General features: G+C 35.6%; 1 protein-coding gene across 1 annotated transcript; it reads left to right on the plus strand.

Annotated features, from left to right (window-relative positions):
- Window positions 1-404: 404 nt before the first annotated feature.
- Window positions 405-21,551, plus strand: LOC114324550 (ankyrin repeat and LEM domain-containing protein 1). Its single transcript, XM_028272409.2, has 4 exons — window positions 405-918; window positions 10,421-10,776; window positions 17,538-17,804; window positions 19,526-21,551. Exons 1-4 carry the CDS (start codon window positions 827-829, stop codon window positions 19,894-19,896), a joined length of 1,086 nt encoding a protein of 361 aa, XP_028128210.1. The 5' UTR covers window positions 405-826; the 3' UTR covers window positions 19,897-21,551.
- The last annotated feature ends 258 nt before the right edge of the window (window positions 21,552-21,809 follow it).

Consider the following 21,809-nt stretch of genomic DNA (forward strand, 5'->3'; position numbering starts at 1 on the left):
AAAAACTGGTACGCCTATTAATTTTACAAATTGACTCTATCAATTGCGAATTTCTAGTACCGGTCATAAACAAATAAACGTACCAGTTTTTGTTTTTCTAAATATTTTTTTTTAATTTTTTTCAAATTCAAATAACGAAAAATTTTTAAATCGATTTTTCTAGAAAAAGGTAAATTATACTGCCTTAAAGCAAGAGTACCTTTTAGTACTAGAATACCTCAGAGTTTAATAATCCAGTATCAAAAATATTTAAAAGTTAAAGACAAAAAAGTTATGAAATAAAATAACCGTTCCCTACCCAAAACGGACGCCTATGACCGGTATTAGAAATTCGCAATTGATGGAATCGATTTATCTCTGGAAGATAAATGGGTAAATAAAGATAAATGATAAATACCAGTTTTCGTTTTTCTAAATAGTAGCGTTTTGGGGCTATTTTAAGAAAACTAATTAGAAAAAGCCATCTTTAAAGAGCTCTAGCTCCCTTAGGAGATGTTTTCGGATTAGATGAATTGGGTTAAATTATTTGAGGAATTTCCCGTCTTCGTTTGTCGGGAGAGTTTCTGGATACCCTTTATAGTACCAAAAACACATTTTGCAACCTGACTGAGTGAGTGGCCCGACAAAATCCTCATTTCCCTGGTCTATTTCCTAGAAAACAACGCTGTAGAAAATAACTGCAATTACACGACCTGCTCGTTTATCAGTCAGCTACATAAAAACAATTTTCCCGATAACATTGACCACGAACTAGTCTAGCATTGCATCATGCGTCAAGAACAAAGCAATATGTAGTAACAGTGGTATTAGAAGAAATAGTGCAGAAATGAGTTTCGTTACCTATTCGACATCGTGCAAGCATGAAGATAAAGATGAAGGTATTGTCCTGTATGAAAAGAGACTGCACAGTGTGCCCAGGTGAGTAAATTTTTCTATAAATTAATAGATTGGAAGATATTTATATATCTACCTACACTCACAGACAAAAATATTGCATATTTTATTTGGAGTCTGTTTTTGTATTATTATTTTCTTTTCAAAATTTTTATATATTTTATTGCTAAATAAGTTCATCATTCTCTATGCCTTATGCCTATGCGGGGTCGGCTTCCCTAATTGCATTTCTCCACACAATTCTATCTTGAGTCATATCAATATTAATCCCCTTTATCAACATGTCCTGATCGTCTCCCCCAAGTCTTCTTTGGTCTTCCTCTTCTACTCTTTCCAGGAATCTGCACTTCAGCAATTCTTCGTTTTGGGTGATTAACCTCTCGACGTTGAACATGACCAAACCATCTTAACCTATGCTCTCTCATTTTGGCATCAATTGGTGCCACATCTAGACTACCCCTAATATACTCAATTTTAATTTTATACTTTTTTGTCACTCCACTTATCCATCTAAGCATTCTCATTTCCGCCACATGCATTCGTTGTTCCTCTTTCTTTTTCAGTGCTCAACATTCAGTTCCGTATATCATAGCCGATCTTGTGGCTTTTTTATAGAATTTTCCCTTCAGCTTCATTGGTATTTTTCTGTCACACAACACACCACTCGCTTTTTCCACTTCATCTATCCAGCCCTAATTCTACTGCATGCATCTCCATCTATTTCTCCATTACTCTATAATACCGATCCTAGGTACTTAAAACTATTGCTTTTCACAATCAATTCACCATCCAAAGATACAATTTTATTTGTAGTAACGCCATCTTTAAATGGACATTCCAATTACTCTGTTTTTGTCCTACTAAGTTTTAATTAACCCTAAGTTTTTATTGCTAAATAAGTTCTACTGGATTATTCTACCTATATGTATTCATTGTCAAGTATTGCTAATTCAAGAGCTACAACAAATTTGTAGAGAAATTAATGAAATACCTAGTCACTTTTTGTTTTTAATTTACTAACATTTAATTAGAAATATAAACAATAACGACAATTAAAGACCTTTTTATTGTAAAAATTTAGTACTTAGTATTTCCTCCTCTAGCTCTAGTGATAGCCTGCTGCATCCTTCTAGGCATGCTTCGCAGAAGGTCTTGAATGGTCTCTTGCGGCATTCGATTTCATTCCTCCTGTGCAGTAATTTTTAATTCTGCAATTGATTTAGGAGGAGCTGGAATTCTTGCTTGTATACGGCGTTTTAGGATGTTCCAAACATGATCTATGGAATGTTCCAAACATCCTTAAAACATGGAATTAATCATATCCTAATAGAACCGCCGCCAAAGCTAACATTGTGTAAAAGATTACATTCTGGGATACGTTCCCCAGACCTTCTGAATACCCGACCACGTTTATCTGGCTTACATACCTAATTGTACCCTTGTTTCGTCTGTGAAGAGAACTCGTTCTTATTGATGTCGTTCCAGATAACATGGGCTCTTGCAAATTGCAACGGTTAGGTTTAATGACGTGGGAAAAGCCGTGGAAATCGCAGGCCGTTTTGAATTTAAACCAACCTCTCTAAGTCAGTTCACCACTGTTTTGCCACTTACGTTAAGTTGTCTAGTGATTAGTAATTTATTTTTGAGATTAGGAACTGTAAGAGTACGATTTCGTAAAAATTGAAGTCTCAAATATTAGTCATGTCTTGGCGTTGTACATCTTTGTCGTCTTTGACAAGGTCGCCGTTTGTATTCTCCAGTTTCATTGTACCGTTTTGTGTAGGGTAGCTCTTTCAAGACGACAGACTCAGTGAAACACAGGTTAAAAATAAAGTAAATATATTCAGGAATTTTATATATAGTACAAAATTAAAAATATCAAAATAAAATGTAATTCTCTCTTCGTCCGGTTACGGAGAAAACTCCCTTGATGAGCGTCTGCAAAAGAAAATAAAATTATATTTATTATTATCAAAAGAAAAATTCCTTACTCTTCACTCCAGTGTAAGGCACAAACAATCAAAATACTAATAATTAAACGGACATCCATACAACTCCGATCGGAGCCGCTGTTCACTCCACTGCTACAGGCTTCCGTTCGATTACGAGCGGCGGATATCTTCAATAGGGAGTTCCACCACTCCGGTTGGCCTGCCAGTTCACTACACTGGCTGGTCAGGGAGTCCAGAGCTGATCGCCGCCTAACTGATTATTCTCCGTTAGGTAGTCTCCTTAAGTACGCTCTCGGCCTCCCTACCTCGAATGCTTCGGAGAAGTGGAAATGAGTGGGGTATCGGGTTTCGTGGATGTCGGAGCGCCAACGGTTCTCTGCTGTCGATGTCGTGCCAAAGGATATCATGAAGTGGGTGATCGACGTGCGAGCCATAATATCGCGGTTTTAAGAACGACGGTTTTACTCGCGGCTCGTTGGTGCTGATCAACTAGAGAGCAAAACAGTCATGTCAACCGTCCACAGCCAACGTGCCGTAACTTTGTTACTTTCTTTCCTGTAGGAAGCTCGCAATGATTGAACTTTTTTCTTGACATCGGCTCTAGTTGAGTTAGGTTCATGTTTTTACCATATTTAAGTTTAACATATTAGTACCTAAGTCAAATTGCTTTGTTTTTGTACTCTGGCGATGTATATTTCCATTTTCCATAAACAAGAACAGTCTCGTATGCAATATATAAATTCTAATAAAAAGTCGTGGCTGAGAGCTCGCATATCCGTGATTAAAAACTGGTCTTTTCACTTCAACCAAGTAAAAAATAAAGGCTCTGAGCGACAGGCGAGTAAAACCGCGGTTTTGTGGCTCGTCGGTAAAGCTCGCCAGTGTATCATTACAATACGGCGGTTTTATTTACCGACAAGCCTGGCTCGCGGCTCGTCAGTTTGTTTTATTTTTTACTTGGCTCGTCGTTCAAAACCGCGCGTGTATCACGGCTGGCGAGCCAAGCCGGCAGTTTTCAGCGACCGTTGAAGTGAAAAGACCAGTTTTTATTCATGGATATGCAAACTCTCAGCCAAGACTTTTTATTAGAATTTATATATTGCTTACGAGACTGTTCTTGTTTGTGTAAAATGGAAATGTACATCGCCGGAGTACAGAAACGAAGCAATTCGTCTTACCGCATATGTTAAACTCTTAAATATCGTACAAACATAAACCCAACTCAATTAGAGCCGATGTTAAGAAAAAATTCAATCATTGCGAGCTTTTTACAGTAACAAAGTTACGATGTGGTTACGACATGTTGGCTGTGGACGGTTGACATGACTGTTTTGCTCGCTAGTCGATCAGGACCAAAGAGCCGCGAGTAAAACCGTCGTTCTTAAAACCGCGGTATTATGGCTCGCACGTCGATCACCCACTTAACAAACTGACGAGCCGCGAGCCAGGCTCGTCGGTATATAAAACCGCCGTATTGCAATGATACACTGGCGAGCTTTACCGACGAGCCACAAAACCGCAGTTTTACTCGCTTGTCGATCAGGGCCTTTACAATTTTTGCTAAACGAAAACCAGTCGATTGATGGGTACGCAGTCTTCGCGCAACGGAACAACGCATTGTATGCCACACCTGTCTTGCGATGACACTGCAATCGAAGAACACCCTTGTCCGTCGATCCGTTGAAAGATCGCAACTGATAGACGCAGCGCAACGCACTGATGGGGCGTCGTTCCGTTGCGACGTCGCAATGCAACGGAGCAATGCAACGTCCCGATGCGTTGTTCCGTTGCGACGTCGCAATGCAGCGCAACGCACTAATGAGGCATCGCTTTAAAAGGGTACATACGTTCATAACGGAGACCATCGCATCGTATCCTTGCCTAGAGCATAGTATCGTACTCTTCATGTTCGTGAATGATCGCATTTAAAATAATGCATTTATTTTACCTAGCGACCTGGCTATGGTGCGAGCGATACTATGGAGCGAGGGTCAGCGACTCGTTGTGAGCGCCCACTAAGTCACCACAACACACTTTGCATACTATGAAATGTTTGTTAGTTTGAAAATCCACAAGGAAAAAGTTTTCCTGTAGTTGGTTGTATACCATGTGATACAAAAAACAGTAAATCCTGTATAAAAGGTATATTTAAAAAAACCCTCAAAAGGGCCACATCAAATTCACATAACTAGTTTTCGACTGGTTTACCAGTCATCATCAGTGCTTACGTGCAATGTACATGCTAACCACCAAGATAGAATTATACAAAAATATGTGGGTCAAAGCCCAGTAAAAGTAGTCCGTCAAGGAAACATAGGTACCTATAAAATGCTACCTTAAGCCTGGATGTTTAAAATATTCATATCTAGATCTCAGATGTTACCTAGGGCAAATTAGATATTTTAAACATCCAGGCTTAAGATAGCATTTTATACCTATGTTTCCTTGACGGACTACTTTTACTGGGCTTTGACCCACATATTTTTGTATAATAATATCTTGGTGGTTAGCATGTACATTGCGCGTAAGCACTGATGATGACTGGTAAACCAGTCGAAAACTAGTTATGTGAATTTGATGTGGCCCTTTTGAGGGTTTTTTAAATATACCTTTTATATAGGATTTACGGTTTTTTGTTAGTTTGCTTCTTCGGTTATAAAGACTATGCCTAAGCATTATTTTTTCTCAATAAATTGTAATATACATAAAACATACCAGTGTAACATACATGAAGGAATAAAAAATTTAGATAGCATTTCAAAGATAAATAATATATTAAAGATAAAATATGCAATATTATTGTCTGTGAGTATATCTATTACAGAAAATACGCGGATGGTATCGGAAGAGTTCGTTTTTGACATGTGTCATAGGAAATTCTGATTAATTTAGTAAAAATGAGTTGCAGCGTTGCAGTGAATAAAATTTATACTGAATTATTCATATTTATCAACAGGGCCGGTTCTAGGGGTTTGAGTGCACCGGGCAAAACAAAATTTGGTGCCCTTTCATACAAAATATACTATATACAATATACAAATTTACTGTAATTTCAAAAAGAGGAGTAAACCAATGCAAGAAAATTAAAATCACACGATAAAGGACTATGTAAGAATTTATAAACTTAAAAAATAATATAATAGTTATTTATAGTAGGGGAGGAAAGTATGCTAAATTTGCAGTTACTCGAGCGTTATGGGGACCTATTGGGTTGTGAAAAGTTAAGTTAAGTTTTCCATAAAGTGGGGGACTTTCCAGTTTTTAATTTAATTTTCCATTTCCAACAACCGTTTTTTCCGATTATAGCGCCATCTATCTATCCATAATTCGAAAATATGTCTCATGATGTTGTTTCGCATCAACATCATCAATATCTTCATAATCATACTGTTTCTTTATACCACGGATGAGTTTTTCTATAAAGATCGATTCAATACCTCCTAATAATTAGCTAGCTTTCTCGCGACTACCAAGCATTTTTCAAGACTATTTGAACGATAATTATCAAGATATTTAGAACAAGATTGTAATAAATTAATAACATTATTTAAATCTAATGAACTGGCCTGTAAGGCTTTATTAATAAGGTTTATGTGGGACAACAGATTCTACCAAATAATTATTAATACTAGAAATTAATATTTGCATATTTATTCTGGTTTCGTAAAAATTGTCCAAAATCCAGTGATCCATGTCGGGCACCAGCATCTTAAGAATTCTCATGTACTTGTAAAAGTGCATCGTGTATGTCAGTTATTTTTAATCTCAAAGATTTGATGCAATCAATTCGACTTTCGACAACAGCGCGAAAAACCTACACCGAACGGAAGTGGCCCGAGGCGAAGCGAAGTCTCATGAAGTACCTCTCTACACTCTCGTACTGGCTGAACTTCGATCAACTTCGCGAGTAGTATTGGGACCGTGCAAGTTCGGCAAAGCGACCCCTATTTCTACGCTCTGCAACTTTATTCGCACTGTTAATTATATTGGCCAATTATATTAGTCCTGGTTACTGGATAATTGTCAAGGCCATAGTCCAAAAAAATAATAAGAAGAAAAAATAAGATGCAGGTTATGTTATGCAAACGTAAACAATTGTATGTAGTAAATAAAATTAGTTATTAAAATGCAGTACTGCAAGAAAAATACAATTAATTAAATTTACCTTTATATAATAATTGCATATCATATCGATATTGTGGAGCAATATATAATTTTTCTGCTTCAATGAGAGAAGGTATAAAATATACGTCAATTTGACAATTTCAATTGACAATATGAATTATTTAAGATAGTTGCAATATTTCTCCGCGACTCGCGCACGGTCGTTTCTCGTTTCCCTTCCAAGTACTTGCACACCGCGAATAGTGGGCGCTTTAAACAGTAATCTCGAAAATAAACAAATAAGTTTCCATTCGACAGAACTATAGCCACACAAAAGAAATAGGTACTTACCGGAAGTAATCAAATTACAAGAGGACAGTAGTTAGAGTAAAAGTTAAATAATTTGAAAAACCAAATAAGCAATAAATTCAAATAATAACCAACAAATGCGCTAATTTCACTGTCACTTAAAATCATAAATATCAAAATTCATAGTAAACAAGGTATCAACGACATGCCACATTTTTTATCTCTGTTTAACTTATTGTGGTTTCTATGGACAAGCGGCTTAATTTTGCGATACTAGTTTCTGTGAGTAAAAAAGAGACCTAGTATAAAAAATAATTCGTAAATAATTTCATACATGGGAAAAGTTAGAGTGGATTTCATGCAATCTAAAATAATACTAAAATATTTCCCTTTGCGGGTACTTTGAATATATGTATCTATTTTTTTGTATGTATATAATAATATACAGTGCGCTGGAAAAAGTGTTACCCCCCTTATTAACATATTTATTTTTAGTACATAAGCAAAACGCTCGGACAGGTCTATTTTTAAAATAATCATAGTATATAATAGCATCATGTTTCGAGCTTTACGTGATCCCTCTTCAGCTGACAGGCATAACTTTGATTTTTTTAAATAGGAAAGTACATCATGTGACACCTCATTTAAAAGCTTTTGAAATACAGATTACAAAAATGTTTATAATATTTGAATCCTTTTTGAGAGCGTAGGCGCAAAATTTTGGCTAAATTCTTTTTAAATGCATTTATTTTTTTTTCGAATCCTGAGAAAACTAATAAGTATTTTTGAAAAATTTAAACGCAGAATAAAAGATTACATTATTACCGAGGGAAGAAAGTCCTCTAGAATAAACAAAAAGTTTCTTTTGAATGATATATTTGAATATAAAAATCAGACTAAATTTTCTCTTTTTTTCACCCCTGTGACTTAATAAAATAAAAATTATAGAAGTTCTTAGAGACTTTCGACCATAGATAATACTAGTCCAAGTAATGAAGCTAAAATATAACAAAACCTCGCAATTTTTACAGAATTAATCGATTTGCTTGAAAATTTGAGAATAATTAGTGGATAGTCCAAGGATCAAAATCTATATGATGCCGAAAGGCGCTTTTACCATTGGGGTGGTTGCCACCACATCTCGGGGCTTGAAATTTCTATTATATTTTGACCGCAAAAGTTGGTAAAAACATTCATTATAAGCAAAAAACGTTCTATACATTTTTTTTAAATTAATAGTTTTCGATTTATTTGCTATCGAAAATTTTAATATCGAAAAAATCGATGTTTTTAATCAGTTTTCTGCTAATTCAGTTTTCGTTTTATCAAAACAACTTTACTTAACAAAAATGTACCTTTTGAAAAAATAAACAAAACCGTTTTTTTTTATTTTTTTTAAGACAATAGTAATCGAGCTATACTTTATTATATGTTGGCTCTTCTTTGTCAAATGCTAAATATTGTAGTTTCAAAGTCAAAGGACGGGAAAACTATGCATTTTTCGGGGATAACTTGTTGAAACTAATTTAAAGTGTTTAAAAATAGGTTTGTATCTCCAGAAATAAAAAAATCTCTAGCTAAAAAAAATTAAGTGACTTATAATGAAAAGAATGCCAGTCCCTATTTTTTTCAGCAAAAAAGTGATCGTAAAGAACACCCTAATCACCACCCTAATTAAAATTTGTCATTGACCTGATTTGTTAATAGGTTCTAGAAGTTTGATCGGCTTAGAATGATTAGTTTTTAAAAAAATGGAATTAAAAGCGAATAACGAGTTTTTGTAGTTTGGTAAAAAATGCCCTTTTGGGCATTAGCATCAAAGATACGAAAAATATGTAGCTTATTTAATTCCCAAGAACTTGGTTTGCAAAAAATTTTTTACGGCAAAAATTGAGTGAGCTATTGACAATTAAAACTTGTAATATCATGCAAAAACCACCTATACAACCCTTTCAGTGCCACCTCTTTTTGTGACTGAGAATTTTAAAGGATTTAATATTAATAGCCTTATAGATCCTGTAAAAACTTACAAAATTCTTTTTTAACGAACTTTCTAAGATAAAAAATAAATAATTTACGGTTAAAAAATCAATATATTTTCCAATTGGAAGCATAATAATGTAAGTTAGCGGTGTTTTTAGTCATTGGCCTTATCTATTCTTCATTATTTATGTATTATTAATATATTCGAGAAGTTTGACTGGCTTAGAATGATTAGTTTTAAAAAAACAGAAGTTTAAAGCGAATAACGAATGTTTGCAATTTGCCAAAAAATGCCATTTTCTTCAGAATAGAAAGATTAGCATCAGAGATACGAAAAAATGTTTATATATTAAATTGTAGGTGATTTAATTTCCAAGAACTTGGTTTAATAAAATTTGTTCTACGACAAAAATTGAGTGAATCGTAAATGAGTAAACCATCGAAAAACATTATTTTTTTAGATATAAAATTAACACTTTCGATAGCGAATAAATCAAAAACTATTAATTTTATCAAAAAATGTATACAACATTTTTTCTTAGAATGAAAGTTTTTATTAACTTTTGCGGTCAAAATATAATAAAAAATTTCCACCCCCGAGATGGGGTGGCAACCACCCCCATGGTAAAACGCCTGTCGGCATCATGTAGATTTTGATCCGTGGACTATCCACTACCTATTCAGAAATTTTCAAGCAAATTGATCCATTCTGTAAAAATGGCGAGGTGAATTGCTTTGGTTCCTGGACTATACTGTAATATTTCATTCTGCGTTTAAATTTTTCAAAAATACTTATTAGTTTTCTCAGAATTTGAAAAAAATGGATGCATTTAAAAATAATTCGACCGAAATTTTGCGCCTACGCCCTCAAAAAGGATTAAAGTAATATACATTTTTGTAATCAGTATTTCAAAAGCTTTTAAATGAGGTGTCACATGATGTACTTTCCTATTTAAAAAAATCAAAGTTATGCCTGTCATCTGAAGAGGGATCGCGTAAAGTTCGAAACATTGATACTACAATATACTATGATTATTTTAAAAACCGACCTGTCCGAGCGTTTTGCTTATGTGCTAAGAATAAATAAGTTAATAAGGGGGGGTAACACTTATTCCAGTGCACTGTATATTGACTTTAATTGAGATATGCTAAATTAAATCGTCCTATCTACTTTGTAGCAATACTAATGAAAGAGTTCAAACATTATCATCAAAGACGTCATCAACCATTAACTATAATGCTACTACTTTGCGGAAAGAACTTATCAGTCTAGGTTTTCCTGCTGGACCTGTTACTGACACTACCAAAACGGTGTACTTAAATAAATTGTACCAGCTGAAGAAACTATCAACCAAGACGTCATCAACCATTAGCTATGATGCTAATACATTGCGGACAGAACTCATCAGTCTAGGTTTTCCTGCTGGACCTGTTACCGATACTACCAAGAGGGTGCACTTAAAGAAATTGTACGAGCTAAAGAAACTATCGTCTACTGAACGTGAAGAGAGGAGAAAAATCGAATCAAAAAAAGGTGAGTTACTAGATTACCGTCACTATCATTATTCACATATTTCTGTTTTAAAGCTGTTTAGAGCTGAAACAACGATAAATCTAAATAATAGAAGAACTAAAGATTTCTTATGCTACGTGTCCACGTCAGAGTTTTTGTGAGAGTAACTTGCGACATCTGCTCTTAGGTGTATGTCAATATGTGGGAGCACTCTCGGCAATTTTTGCTGTCAGACAGCACTTGAGAGCACCTATCGGATAGTTCTCGCACAATCTACTCTCTGAAGCGTGTCCACTTGATCAGTTTTCGCGAGTACCCTCACATATTCTCAGGATGAACAGTAATAAAAGAAAAATTAGCTGCTCTTATTATTTACAAATGCCACTATATAAATACTACTATGCTCATATTATTTATAAAAAGAGAAAACAATTGGTGAAAGTGGGAAAAATCTCTGGGTTAAGCCCTCGATCCAACATAGAGCAACATACGGTGCTTATCCTACATTAACTGCCGAGCTCAATATTGAAATGATCAGCAGTAATATCTAACTATTGGTGATTTACTGAAACCAAGTGTGCAACTCTTTTTAGGGTTGTACGGAGCCGATGTGGAAGATGAAAATAATATGATAAATTATGCGATAAAACATAATATATGTTTCAATTAATTACGTACTTTGTTTGCCTCAATTTAGTATAGGAAAGCCTCGAAATTCCAGAAGGTGACGTGCATAGCAGTCAACCTGGTATTAGGTGCTCCGAGGGTCGGTTCTCATGCTATGTTCATGTTCAGCAACCCCAAAACCACCCCAACTCCACGTGAAAATCGAAACGTCAAAATAAACTTAGTTTGATGTAAAATTGTGGCTTATTACCAATAATAGTAGTAATAGACCTGGATCCCGCGTCCCACAAAAAAGTTGATTAATAGCAATGTTACAGTTACAAAGCCTCTACCAAAAATATATCCGTTCCCACCCCTATACGTCATTTAGTTTTTGTAAAGTTCATTTTTGAAAGACTACTAATATCTGATTTGTCTTCATTTTGCTGTCGTGGCAAGCAGGGGTTTGTGAGAATATCCATTGTACAAGGTAATAATTCTTTGATTTCTTTTTCTATCCCGGTAAAAAATTGTCACTTTAGTTTTCTAAATCCTAAACAATATTCTATTAAAACTTTAAAAAGGGGGTAAACCCTGTAGTTGGCTGTAGACCTTCAATATAACAACGCGGAAGGAAGTAAACACTTCTGTTGTAAGTATGTAGGCACATGAATTTATTAAGAAATCCTTAAAATTTATCCACAAGGGAGTGGAACCTGGAAATAAGTGAACCACTTTTAATCTTAGTGGTTCACTTATTTCCAGGCTTACATTGATGATGGTCAGTTTGACCGAAAATCTTTTTGTACTTCCACTCCCTTGCGGATAAATTTTAAGGATTTTTTTATAAATTCATATGCCTACATACAACAGAAGTGTTTACTTCATTTCACGTTGTAATATTTTATTGTTTCAGGGTTTCCGTTTGGATTTTGGTTTCCGTTTGGGTTTGGTTTTCGTTTGGATTTTGGAGTTTTGGAGTTGAGATTTTCGAGTTTGATCTTATGGTTTTTGGTTTTGGTTTTTATTGGATTTTCTACATAATTTCCGTACCTGCAAACTTTCCGTTTCTGCAAAGTAAATAGGCTTACTTTCTGGTTGGAGGCTGTCTGAAATGGTCTATGGTTAGACGTTTCCGAAAATCGAATGGTTTCCTTCTATCGGACGTGAATTTATGGGTCACGTTCCATTGAACTTCTCTCTACCACGGTGTGGTGATCGCTGATGTGAATTTCAGCCAACTAAAGCCTTCAGGGAGACTTTATCCAGGATTTTCTATCAGTACTGGTCAAAAGCGGTAAAATATATATCTCAAATATTCCTGTATGTTATTTTTTGGGTTTATTTAAATTTCAATGAACAGTACAAACATAAAAACTGATAAGTTATTCTATTTTTAAACCATCCAATCTTACTAGAACTTTGAATTTTCAATTATTTACTAACTATATGTACCACATTGTAACATTGTATATTTTCTTTCTAAATTGTACTATATTTATTTGTGAAAATTAATTTAGTAGAATTCGTTTCTGCTTATTACATAGCTATCTCTTTCCAGTTTCACTTCAAAAGGGTAGTTGGTTTAGGACGAAACAACATCAATTTTATATTAGGAAAGTTTAGTTAATCTATATATTTCTTAATTTGCTGAAGAGTAAGACTGGCGCCCTCCATTTTGGTTTGTTCAGGATCTCTGTCTGGTTTTATTTATCTAATTTCTGTTTTATTCTTTCAGCTCTCCTTCTTTCACGCCTAAATTATTTCAGAAAGAAATCTGTTTTAATTTTATTCCTTTTCTGGCCCTCGAATCCGACCCTCTTTTTAATCTCTTGTTTCTCAAGCTACTTAGCCGGTGCTCTATTCTATTCTTCTTCCTTCCTTCTTCTCTCTTCTATACTTTCTTCACTTTCTTTCAAATTGCATACTAACTTCGTCTATCTTTCTTTTCCAAAGCCGAGTTTACCGTTGTAGCAAGCTGCAAATTTGTTAATAGCTTAACAGTGTCTAGTCGGACAAACTTTGATGTATGGGAATACTGGAACAGGGGAAGTTTTAATTGTGGATCACGTTAAAAATTTGGAACGTCAGACTACGAAAACGATCCATGTATTTTGTCGAACAGAATTTACAATTGATTTTTTACCATTTCATTAAACTCTCATGCAAAAATCAAACTGGTGTTTATCACCAACTGGGCATTTTAATGAGTGGAACACGAAGAACATGCAATTGACAGGAATCATGTTGGTTAGCAATAGCAGTCTGATTTTTGCATGAGAGTTTAATGAGAGAGTAACAAATCAATTGGATGTTCTGTCCGACAAAATACATGGGACGTTTTCGTAATCTGACGTTCCAAATTTTTAAACTGTTTCACAATTAAAACTTCCCCTGTTCTAGTGTTCCCGTACATCAACGTTTGTCCGACTAGACACCGTTAAGCTATTAACAAATTTTCAGCTTGCTATTAATGAACTTTTATTTGGTATACGCGGGATCCAGGCCTATAAATTATTTTATGGATTTAAATTACAATTAAACTTAAAAAAAACGCAAATAAAAATTTGCGATTATTAGGATTTCAAAAAAGTTTGATGTAAAAAGCTTAGGAGGGGGTGTCTGGCGCCTTTGTTTATAGTTTAGGTTGACGTCTTTTGTAGAGTTTGAGTTAGCGCCTTTATTATGAGCCAATCCGGTCATAGACTAAGGGATGAGTAAGTCTCACTTCTGTTTGATTCAGTTTGATTTGGCATCAGTGTAGGAATCCAAAACTTCAAGGCAGTAATGTAAAGCCCATTACTATTATAATTTTCACGGGTATAGTTCGTCCGCTATAACTTTTTCCATTAGTCACGATTCATTTTCAAACAAATTAAGCCAAAACATAAAGTGAAACGAACGTTGAAGTGTACCTATATATTTTGTATACTGTATACTATGTACTACACACATCGGCGTACGTTTCACTTTATGTTTTGACTTAATTTGTTTGAAAATGAATCGTGACGCATGGGAAAAGTTATAGCAGACGGACAATACCTGCGCCACTTTTTTCTTTTTAATTTTCTTGAACTCTTTGGATACGTCAATTAAGAAATTCAGAAGTAAATCGATAGCTACTCTTGAGAGTTTTGCTCTCACATGGACAGGTAGCATTACGCTGGAAAGCAAAATTCTGGTAACGCCTGAGTCCGTTCCTCCTAAAATTTACAAGGCACACGGAACGATAAATAAATAGACATGGGGAATCTACAACATGCATTCCGTAACATCATCATCAATCCGTACTCGTCAACCGCTGGACATAGTCTCCCTCAGCTCTTTCCATCTTTCTCTGTTTTGTGCGGCTTGCATCCAGTTGCCGACAATACGCTTCAGATCGTCAGCCCATCTGTTTGGTGATCGTCCTCTGCTCCGTAGTGCTTCTTCTCGTGGCCTCCACTCGACAATACGTTTTGTCCATCGATTGTATGGCGACGTGTCCTGCCCAATTCCACTTGAGCGACGCGATTCTTTCGACGGCGTCCGTCGTTTTTGTTCTAAGACGTATTTCTTCGTTTGGGATTCGGTCCCTCAGGGAGAGACCCAACATCTGGCGCTCCATAGCCCTCTGAGTTACCTATGCGAATCTTCTTCACTACCTTTTTTGTGAGTGTTAATGTTTCCGTCCCATAAGTGAATACAGGCAACACACACTGGTCAAAGATTTTCCTTTTCAGGCACATGGGTAAGTCCGATTTAAATGCATAACTCAGTTTACCAAACGCTGCCCAGGCTAATCCTATGAGACGTGGGAGCTCGCACGTCTGGTTATCTCTTCCCAACCGAATTTCATGTCCCAAGTACTTATAAGATGCAGTCTGCTCAATATCCATTCCATCAACAACAATATTACGATTTAGCACCAGATTAGTCATTATTTGCGTCTTGTTGATATTAATCTTTAGTCCAACCGCTAAGGAAGCGTGATATAACTTGTTCAACATTATTATTGCATCATCCATAGGATCAGCTATAAGGACGATGTCATCAGCGAATCTCAAATGACTGATCTTCTCTCCATTTATATTGATACTATATTAGTTCAGATCTGCCTTCTTAAAAGTGTGTTCTAAAAGAGTTGTGAACAGCTTTGGTGAGATGGTGTCTCCTTGCCGTACTCCTCGCTGCATACAGAATTTATTAGTTTGTTGATCAGAGAGTCTTACGCTAGCCGTTGCATTGTGGTAGATATATTTTATCATGTTAGTGTAGCGATGGTCTATTTGGCATTCTGTCAATGCTTTTAACATTTTCTGCTGGTTTATGGTATCGAACGATTTCTCGTAGTCCACGAATATCAGTGCCAATGATTTGTTGTATTCCGCCGACTTCTCTATCAAGTCTTTTATTACCAGTAAGTGGTCGTTAGTGCTATATCCGGACAGAGGCGGCTTTACCTATTGTGCAGGGTGTGCGGTGCACACGGGCGCCGGGATGTTGGGGGCGCCGAGCACCAAAGAACTGCCCTTTACTTTGTTTCAACAGAAAATATGCTTTAAAACGATTAATGAAAAATTACATTGTAACTTAAGCGCGATTTATAGATTGCCGCCCGCCCGGCTGTCCGTCCAACGAACTGGCGGCAACCTTTTGATTCGTTTGAAGATATACCGACAATTATTCCGAAATCGGTTGTGGAACCTATAAAGATCAAACTGCTTGGGACTTGCAGGGCATTTTCAAAGGCGTTTGTACACGTGTCGCGGGGTAATTTTGCCCTGGGTAATTTTGGGTAAATTACCCCTTAGAAAAGCTTTGACGGAATGGATTAAGTATTATATTTAAGTTAACATGTACTACTATTTACTTGTGTACTCAAACCTGTCAAGTTTCCTCAAAAAATTTTCAACCATCTCATAGATAAAATAGTTAATTTTTAATTAAATATTTTTAACAGATTTGGGTAGGTTGTTCTGACGCCGCACTGTGGTTCAAAGAGCTGAAAACGTGGTCATGAACCTTTAAAAGCGGTATATTGTTTATACACTTTGGAAACATGGCTAACTTGTCCCTGAGCTAAGAATAAGAATACATCCTTTCTGATCCTTATACCTGCGTATTACGACTCTACGATAGTATAAGAAAACAACTATAAACATGAACATCCCTAGATAGGGATTATTTCTTTTACCTCATGACCACGTTTTCCCCATTTGGAACCACTGTACGCCGTGAATACCTATTGGCTCCCGACATCATTTAATATTGCACTATCTGCATCTGGATTTTGGTTTACATTATAAGCGTACCTAATACCCTCTTATACCCTGTGTACTATGGTTTGTTTTTAAACCAGGAGGAGTAAACTAAAAAGACAGATTCACACAAAATAAAGAGTTCTAAAAATAATGGTTTTTTTATAAAAGTACCTAGACTAAAAATCTAAAAATTAAGGAATAACGCAGAAAACTCAAATTATCGTCGATATAACTTAATTAACTTATGAAACGCCAGTAGTGTCAAAATTTCATAAATGTCATTAGTGTCAAAATTTCAAACAGTGGAGTAAACTTGCCTGAGATTGGACCAGTAATTACAAACAAGCATTACCTCGCGGTAAATTTGAATTACTCCTCTTGGTGTAAAAACAGACCATAGTACTAGATAGGTACACCTATTCGACAATTCCATTTTGACTGCGCGTCTACCAAAGGGCGCCAGGGCATCGACTGCACACGGGCGCTACATGGGCTAGAGCCGCCTCTGTATCCGGATCTAAACCCAGCTTGTTCTCTAGGCTGATAGAAGTCTAACTTAGCATTCCGTAACATGTCACTTTATCTAGGCAAAAATCCAACGAAGTTGAAATAAATTTTTATTTCTAGACCTATCTCTTGGCCTTTTACAAGTATACAGTCGGAGTACATGGTGTTTAAATCGAGTATTTCTGATATAATAGTTATTTGTGATAGCAAACTCGATTAAACGGTCTCCTCTTTCATTTCTCTGACCTAGCCTATACGTAAGTAAGGTGTAGCAAAAATACGGTTAGTTATTTATCAAATTAACTTATAAATTTTGTTTTGTCATGTTTGTATATTTAATCCATTTTTTCACAATGTACCTACGTTTTTTTTTGTGTCTCAACCAAACATATAATTATAGTATAAATATTTTCAACACAATTTCAGTGTATTCTCCAGAACTAGAGGCCACTCTTAAAAATTCCAGTTGGACTACCAATCTATCAGCTTACAAATTATTGGAAGATGCACTTGTAAAGCAATTCAGCTCTCCGTCCACAATGAGAAACTTTCGAGAGGGGAACAGTAAGTCTTCGTTTACTTATTTGTTGTTAGATCCGAGAAAAACGGAAAATCTACCATGTAGGGCGGATACCATGGACTCCAAAGATGTTTGGGAAACGTTCCTTTCTTCTATATTCTATGTTGGAAAGGGTAAGTTACTTTTTCCGTTTTGTTATACAGTGATGAGCGCGCTAATAACCGGCAAAATAGCACAAAAGATGGAAAACGTAATATTAAGTTGCGAGATAAAAAGAAATGAAACTAGTCGAGCTGGGGAATTTAGCGATATTAACCCACGGTTATTAGACTTTATTATAGTAATGTCTAAGAACCGTGATATTAACCTACAAATTTACAGTATATTGATTGTTTCCCACTTTTAAACGTGTCAGACGAGTTTGGCACAGAGACATGTTAAGAGGATAGACTTGGCTAGAGATATGCCACTCAATTCATCGGGGTGTAACGTGGACATAGAATTTAGTGGTATAGCCATCTTTGTCAGTAACATGCGCAGGATCGTTTGGTGAAAAGAGATAGATAGACCACCGATCGACTGTTTCCATGCTGTTTCCGCGTTACGCTTTTTTGGTGAGTATGCCTAGTCTATGCTTAATATGTCAGTGGTTTGGCAACTACCACTGTCACAGTGGCAGTATTAGTTAACATTCTCCTCTGATATGTGTAAAGGTGGGAAACAATCAAATATACATAATGTAAATTCATAGGTTAATATCGCTAAATTTCCAAGCTCTACTATTTTCATTTCTTTTTATCTCACAACTTAATACGTTTTCCATCTTGTGCGCTATTTTGCCGGTTATTAGCGCGCTCATCACTGTATAGTTTGTTATGTGAAATAATATACGAAAAGGAATAGTCACACCTTCGTCTGTCCCGCCATCTTGATACCGGTTTCGCCATTTATGGCTCGTCAGTCAAGCTCTGCCGAACAGATAAAGGCAGAGAATATTCTTTCCGTATATCCAAGGACGTTATATAGCCAAGCAGTCATTCACAGATTGGTACACTCTGAATTATTTAGAATCAACCTACTTTGTTTGTTTAGGTAAGGAACCTATCTGTCCCTCTGCTTTGAGGGCATTATATGGCGCCTAGTATTTATTAGAAAATACCTAGGACGTCAAACAAGAAGGAAATAATTGCAGATTTCTACTTTTAAAAAGTATGAAAATAATATGTCAAATAAAATACGAAAAGGAATATTCACACCTTCGTCTGTCCCGCCATCTTGAGACTGGTTTCGCCATTTATGGCTCGTCAGTCAAGCTTTGCCGAACAGACGACGGCAGAGAATCTTCTTTCCGTATATCCGAGGCCGTTATACAGCCATGCAGTCATTCACAGACTAGTGCACTCTGAATTATTTAGGAGCAACCTACCTTGCTCGTTCGAAGTTCGAAAAAATATCCTTAACTTCCAATATTGATTGTGGTACTGGCATCTATGTCATCTCCAAAGGCGAGTACGATTTTTGCTCCCAGAGCAGCTTTGTCTTTAGATAAATTTTTCGCATGACATATTCTAAGACCACTTAAACAACAATGGGGACAAGGTATCTCCCTATCTCAGTCCACAATTTAAGCGGAAAGCATTTTGATGTTTTCTCCTATTCTATCTTGTGCAAAGGAGTTACTTACATACATTTGCGCTACCGCAGCTAGTTTATTGGGTACACCAAGCTCGACCATTTTTTTGCATAGTGTTGGACGATTAGGTAATTGAGTCATAAGCCTGTTTGAAATCTATAAAGATATTATTCACGTCATGATTATACTCCCAATACTCTATGTTTATTGAAAAAGTACTATTCATGTTGTTTTAAATTAATAATCCTTTTTTTATTTTAGGTAAGAAAAATCGCCCATATTCTCACCTCTACGATGCAATAGCACACTATAAACAGGGGAATCCCCCGACTACTGATCAGAAAATCAAGAGCATCATAGATATATGGGAAAACAAATTGGGGGTGGTCGTTCTACATATTTTCCACAATATAATCCCCGTTGAGGCCTATACCAGAGAAGCCGCCATGATAGAGGCTCTAAGAATGGAGAATGTTGCGAATATGAAGATCGGGGACTTCTATGGTACAGCTTCGATGTGGAAACGGAAGGAGAAGTGCATGTTGGGGACTTATTTGTTGTATAAGGCAATGAATATATTTTTACAGGAGGGAGAGAGGCAGCTATCACTAAGTGATATAGAATGTGGGTGAAGTTTTAGTGCTTTTTAAGTTCTTTTTCGGGGCGATTAGTTTGCAATTAGTCAATCACACAAAAATGTGTTTTAGAAGTAGAACTGTACTAAATTTACATTCAGGATGCAGTAGAAATAAACAAACCAAGACACGTTAAATGCTACTAGAAGCATTCCTCATTCTCGAATCATAATTTACAATGTATAAACTTTGGAAATCATGATTTGTGATTTCCAAAGTTTATACATTGTAAATTATGATTCGGAAGTGCTCCTGCTCGAGTAGCATTTAACATGTCTTGGTTTGTTTATTTCTACTGCATCTTGATTGTAAATTTAGTACTTATGGTAGACGTTTTCTACACTAGAAACTTAAATCATTTTTATTTCAATAAAATACTTGGTGTGTTTGTAAAGTATTTTGAAATAAAAAAGAAACAAGTCTAGTTTTCTTAACAATATTGTATCGTAGTTTAAAGTAAGTATCCTATCATTCAACCACTTTTTAAATCCCATTTTTGTGGAAGGTTGTCACGTGACTGAATATTGCAATGTGGCGATACTGCCGCAGTTTTGATCTCATAATTGCCACCATGATAGGCCTGGATCCGGCGTACCGAAAAAAAGTTTATTAATAGCAAGCTGAAAATTTGTTATAGCTTAACGGTGTCTAGTCGGACAAACTTTGATGAAGGGGAACACTGGAACAAGGGAAGTTTTAATTGTGGAACAGGTTAAAAATTTGGAACGTTCCATGTATTTTATCGGACAGAAGTTCCAATCGATTTGTTACCCTTTCATTAAACTCTCATGCAAAAATCAGACTGCTATTTACCACCAATCTAATTCCTGTCATTTGACATGTTCTACGTATCGGACTTAATAAAATGCCCAACATATTTGTCGGATAAACATTTTTTCATATATTATATAAAGTTTGCTATCGAATAAACTTAAAAAACAACCTACTAATTTTCACAATCTTAAACTTGTCAGGATTACACGTTCCACAAATAAAACTTTCGCTGTTCTAGTGTTCCCATACATCAAAGTTTGTCCGACTAGACACCGTTAACGTATTAACAAATTTTCAGCTTGCTATTAATAAACTTTTTTTTGGTACGCGGGATCCAGGCCTATTAACGCTGGCTTACCAGGAAAGAGAGTTACTGAGTATTACCAAAGTTACCATTCACCAATACAAAATGACCTGTTTACGTAGTGTTCCATCAGTCGTAATCTTTTCCCAACACATTTAAATTATCTCACTATGAATGTGAGCCATTTTCAATGGGAAGAATTTTTTTGAATTTTTCAATTCAAAGAAAACGAATCATAATTTTCTTAGCCGACGGAAGTGATGTAATGACAGATATGTGAGCACACTGGACGCATGGGCAAATACCAACTTACTCGCGCATATATTTTTATTACGCGTATGCGTAATAATTATAAATAATTTTGTAGCAAAAAAGAAATTTTACTGCTGAATTGAATATCTCATATATTTTAACGGTTAAAATTAATCACCCAAAAATCGATTTACATACTTAAATTGTACCATTGTACCAATTTCCTTAACTCTTAAGTGCAAGGCTTGTTAACTATTGAATGGTTTTATTAATAATTATGTAGGTATATTTAATTGAAAGAAATATATTATTTTTGGTTAAATATTGGTTTTATTATTAGTTCCTAAAGCTGCATGTCCACAAGGCCTGGAAACACTCATGAGTAAAATAGTAAGGTGTAGTAATGAGTACGGACTCTCTCTCTCTCAACATCAAAAAGACGAAGTTTATGAAAATTAGTAAAAACAACCATAATACTAAAATACTAACGAAATCTTGATAGTAGAGGGCCAACAGATCGAAAGAGTAAAAAAATACACTTACCTAGGAACACTTATAACAGAAAATAATGACTATACTA

Source organism: Diabrotica virgifera, chromosome 8 (assembly GCF_917563875.1).
Source record: "Diabrotica virgifera virgifera chromosome 8, PGI_DIABVI_V3a".
NCBI lineage: Eukaryota > Metazoa > Arthropoda > Insecta > Coleoptera > Chrysomelidae > Diabrotica > Diabrotica virgifera.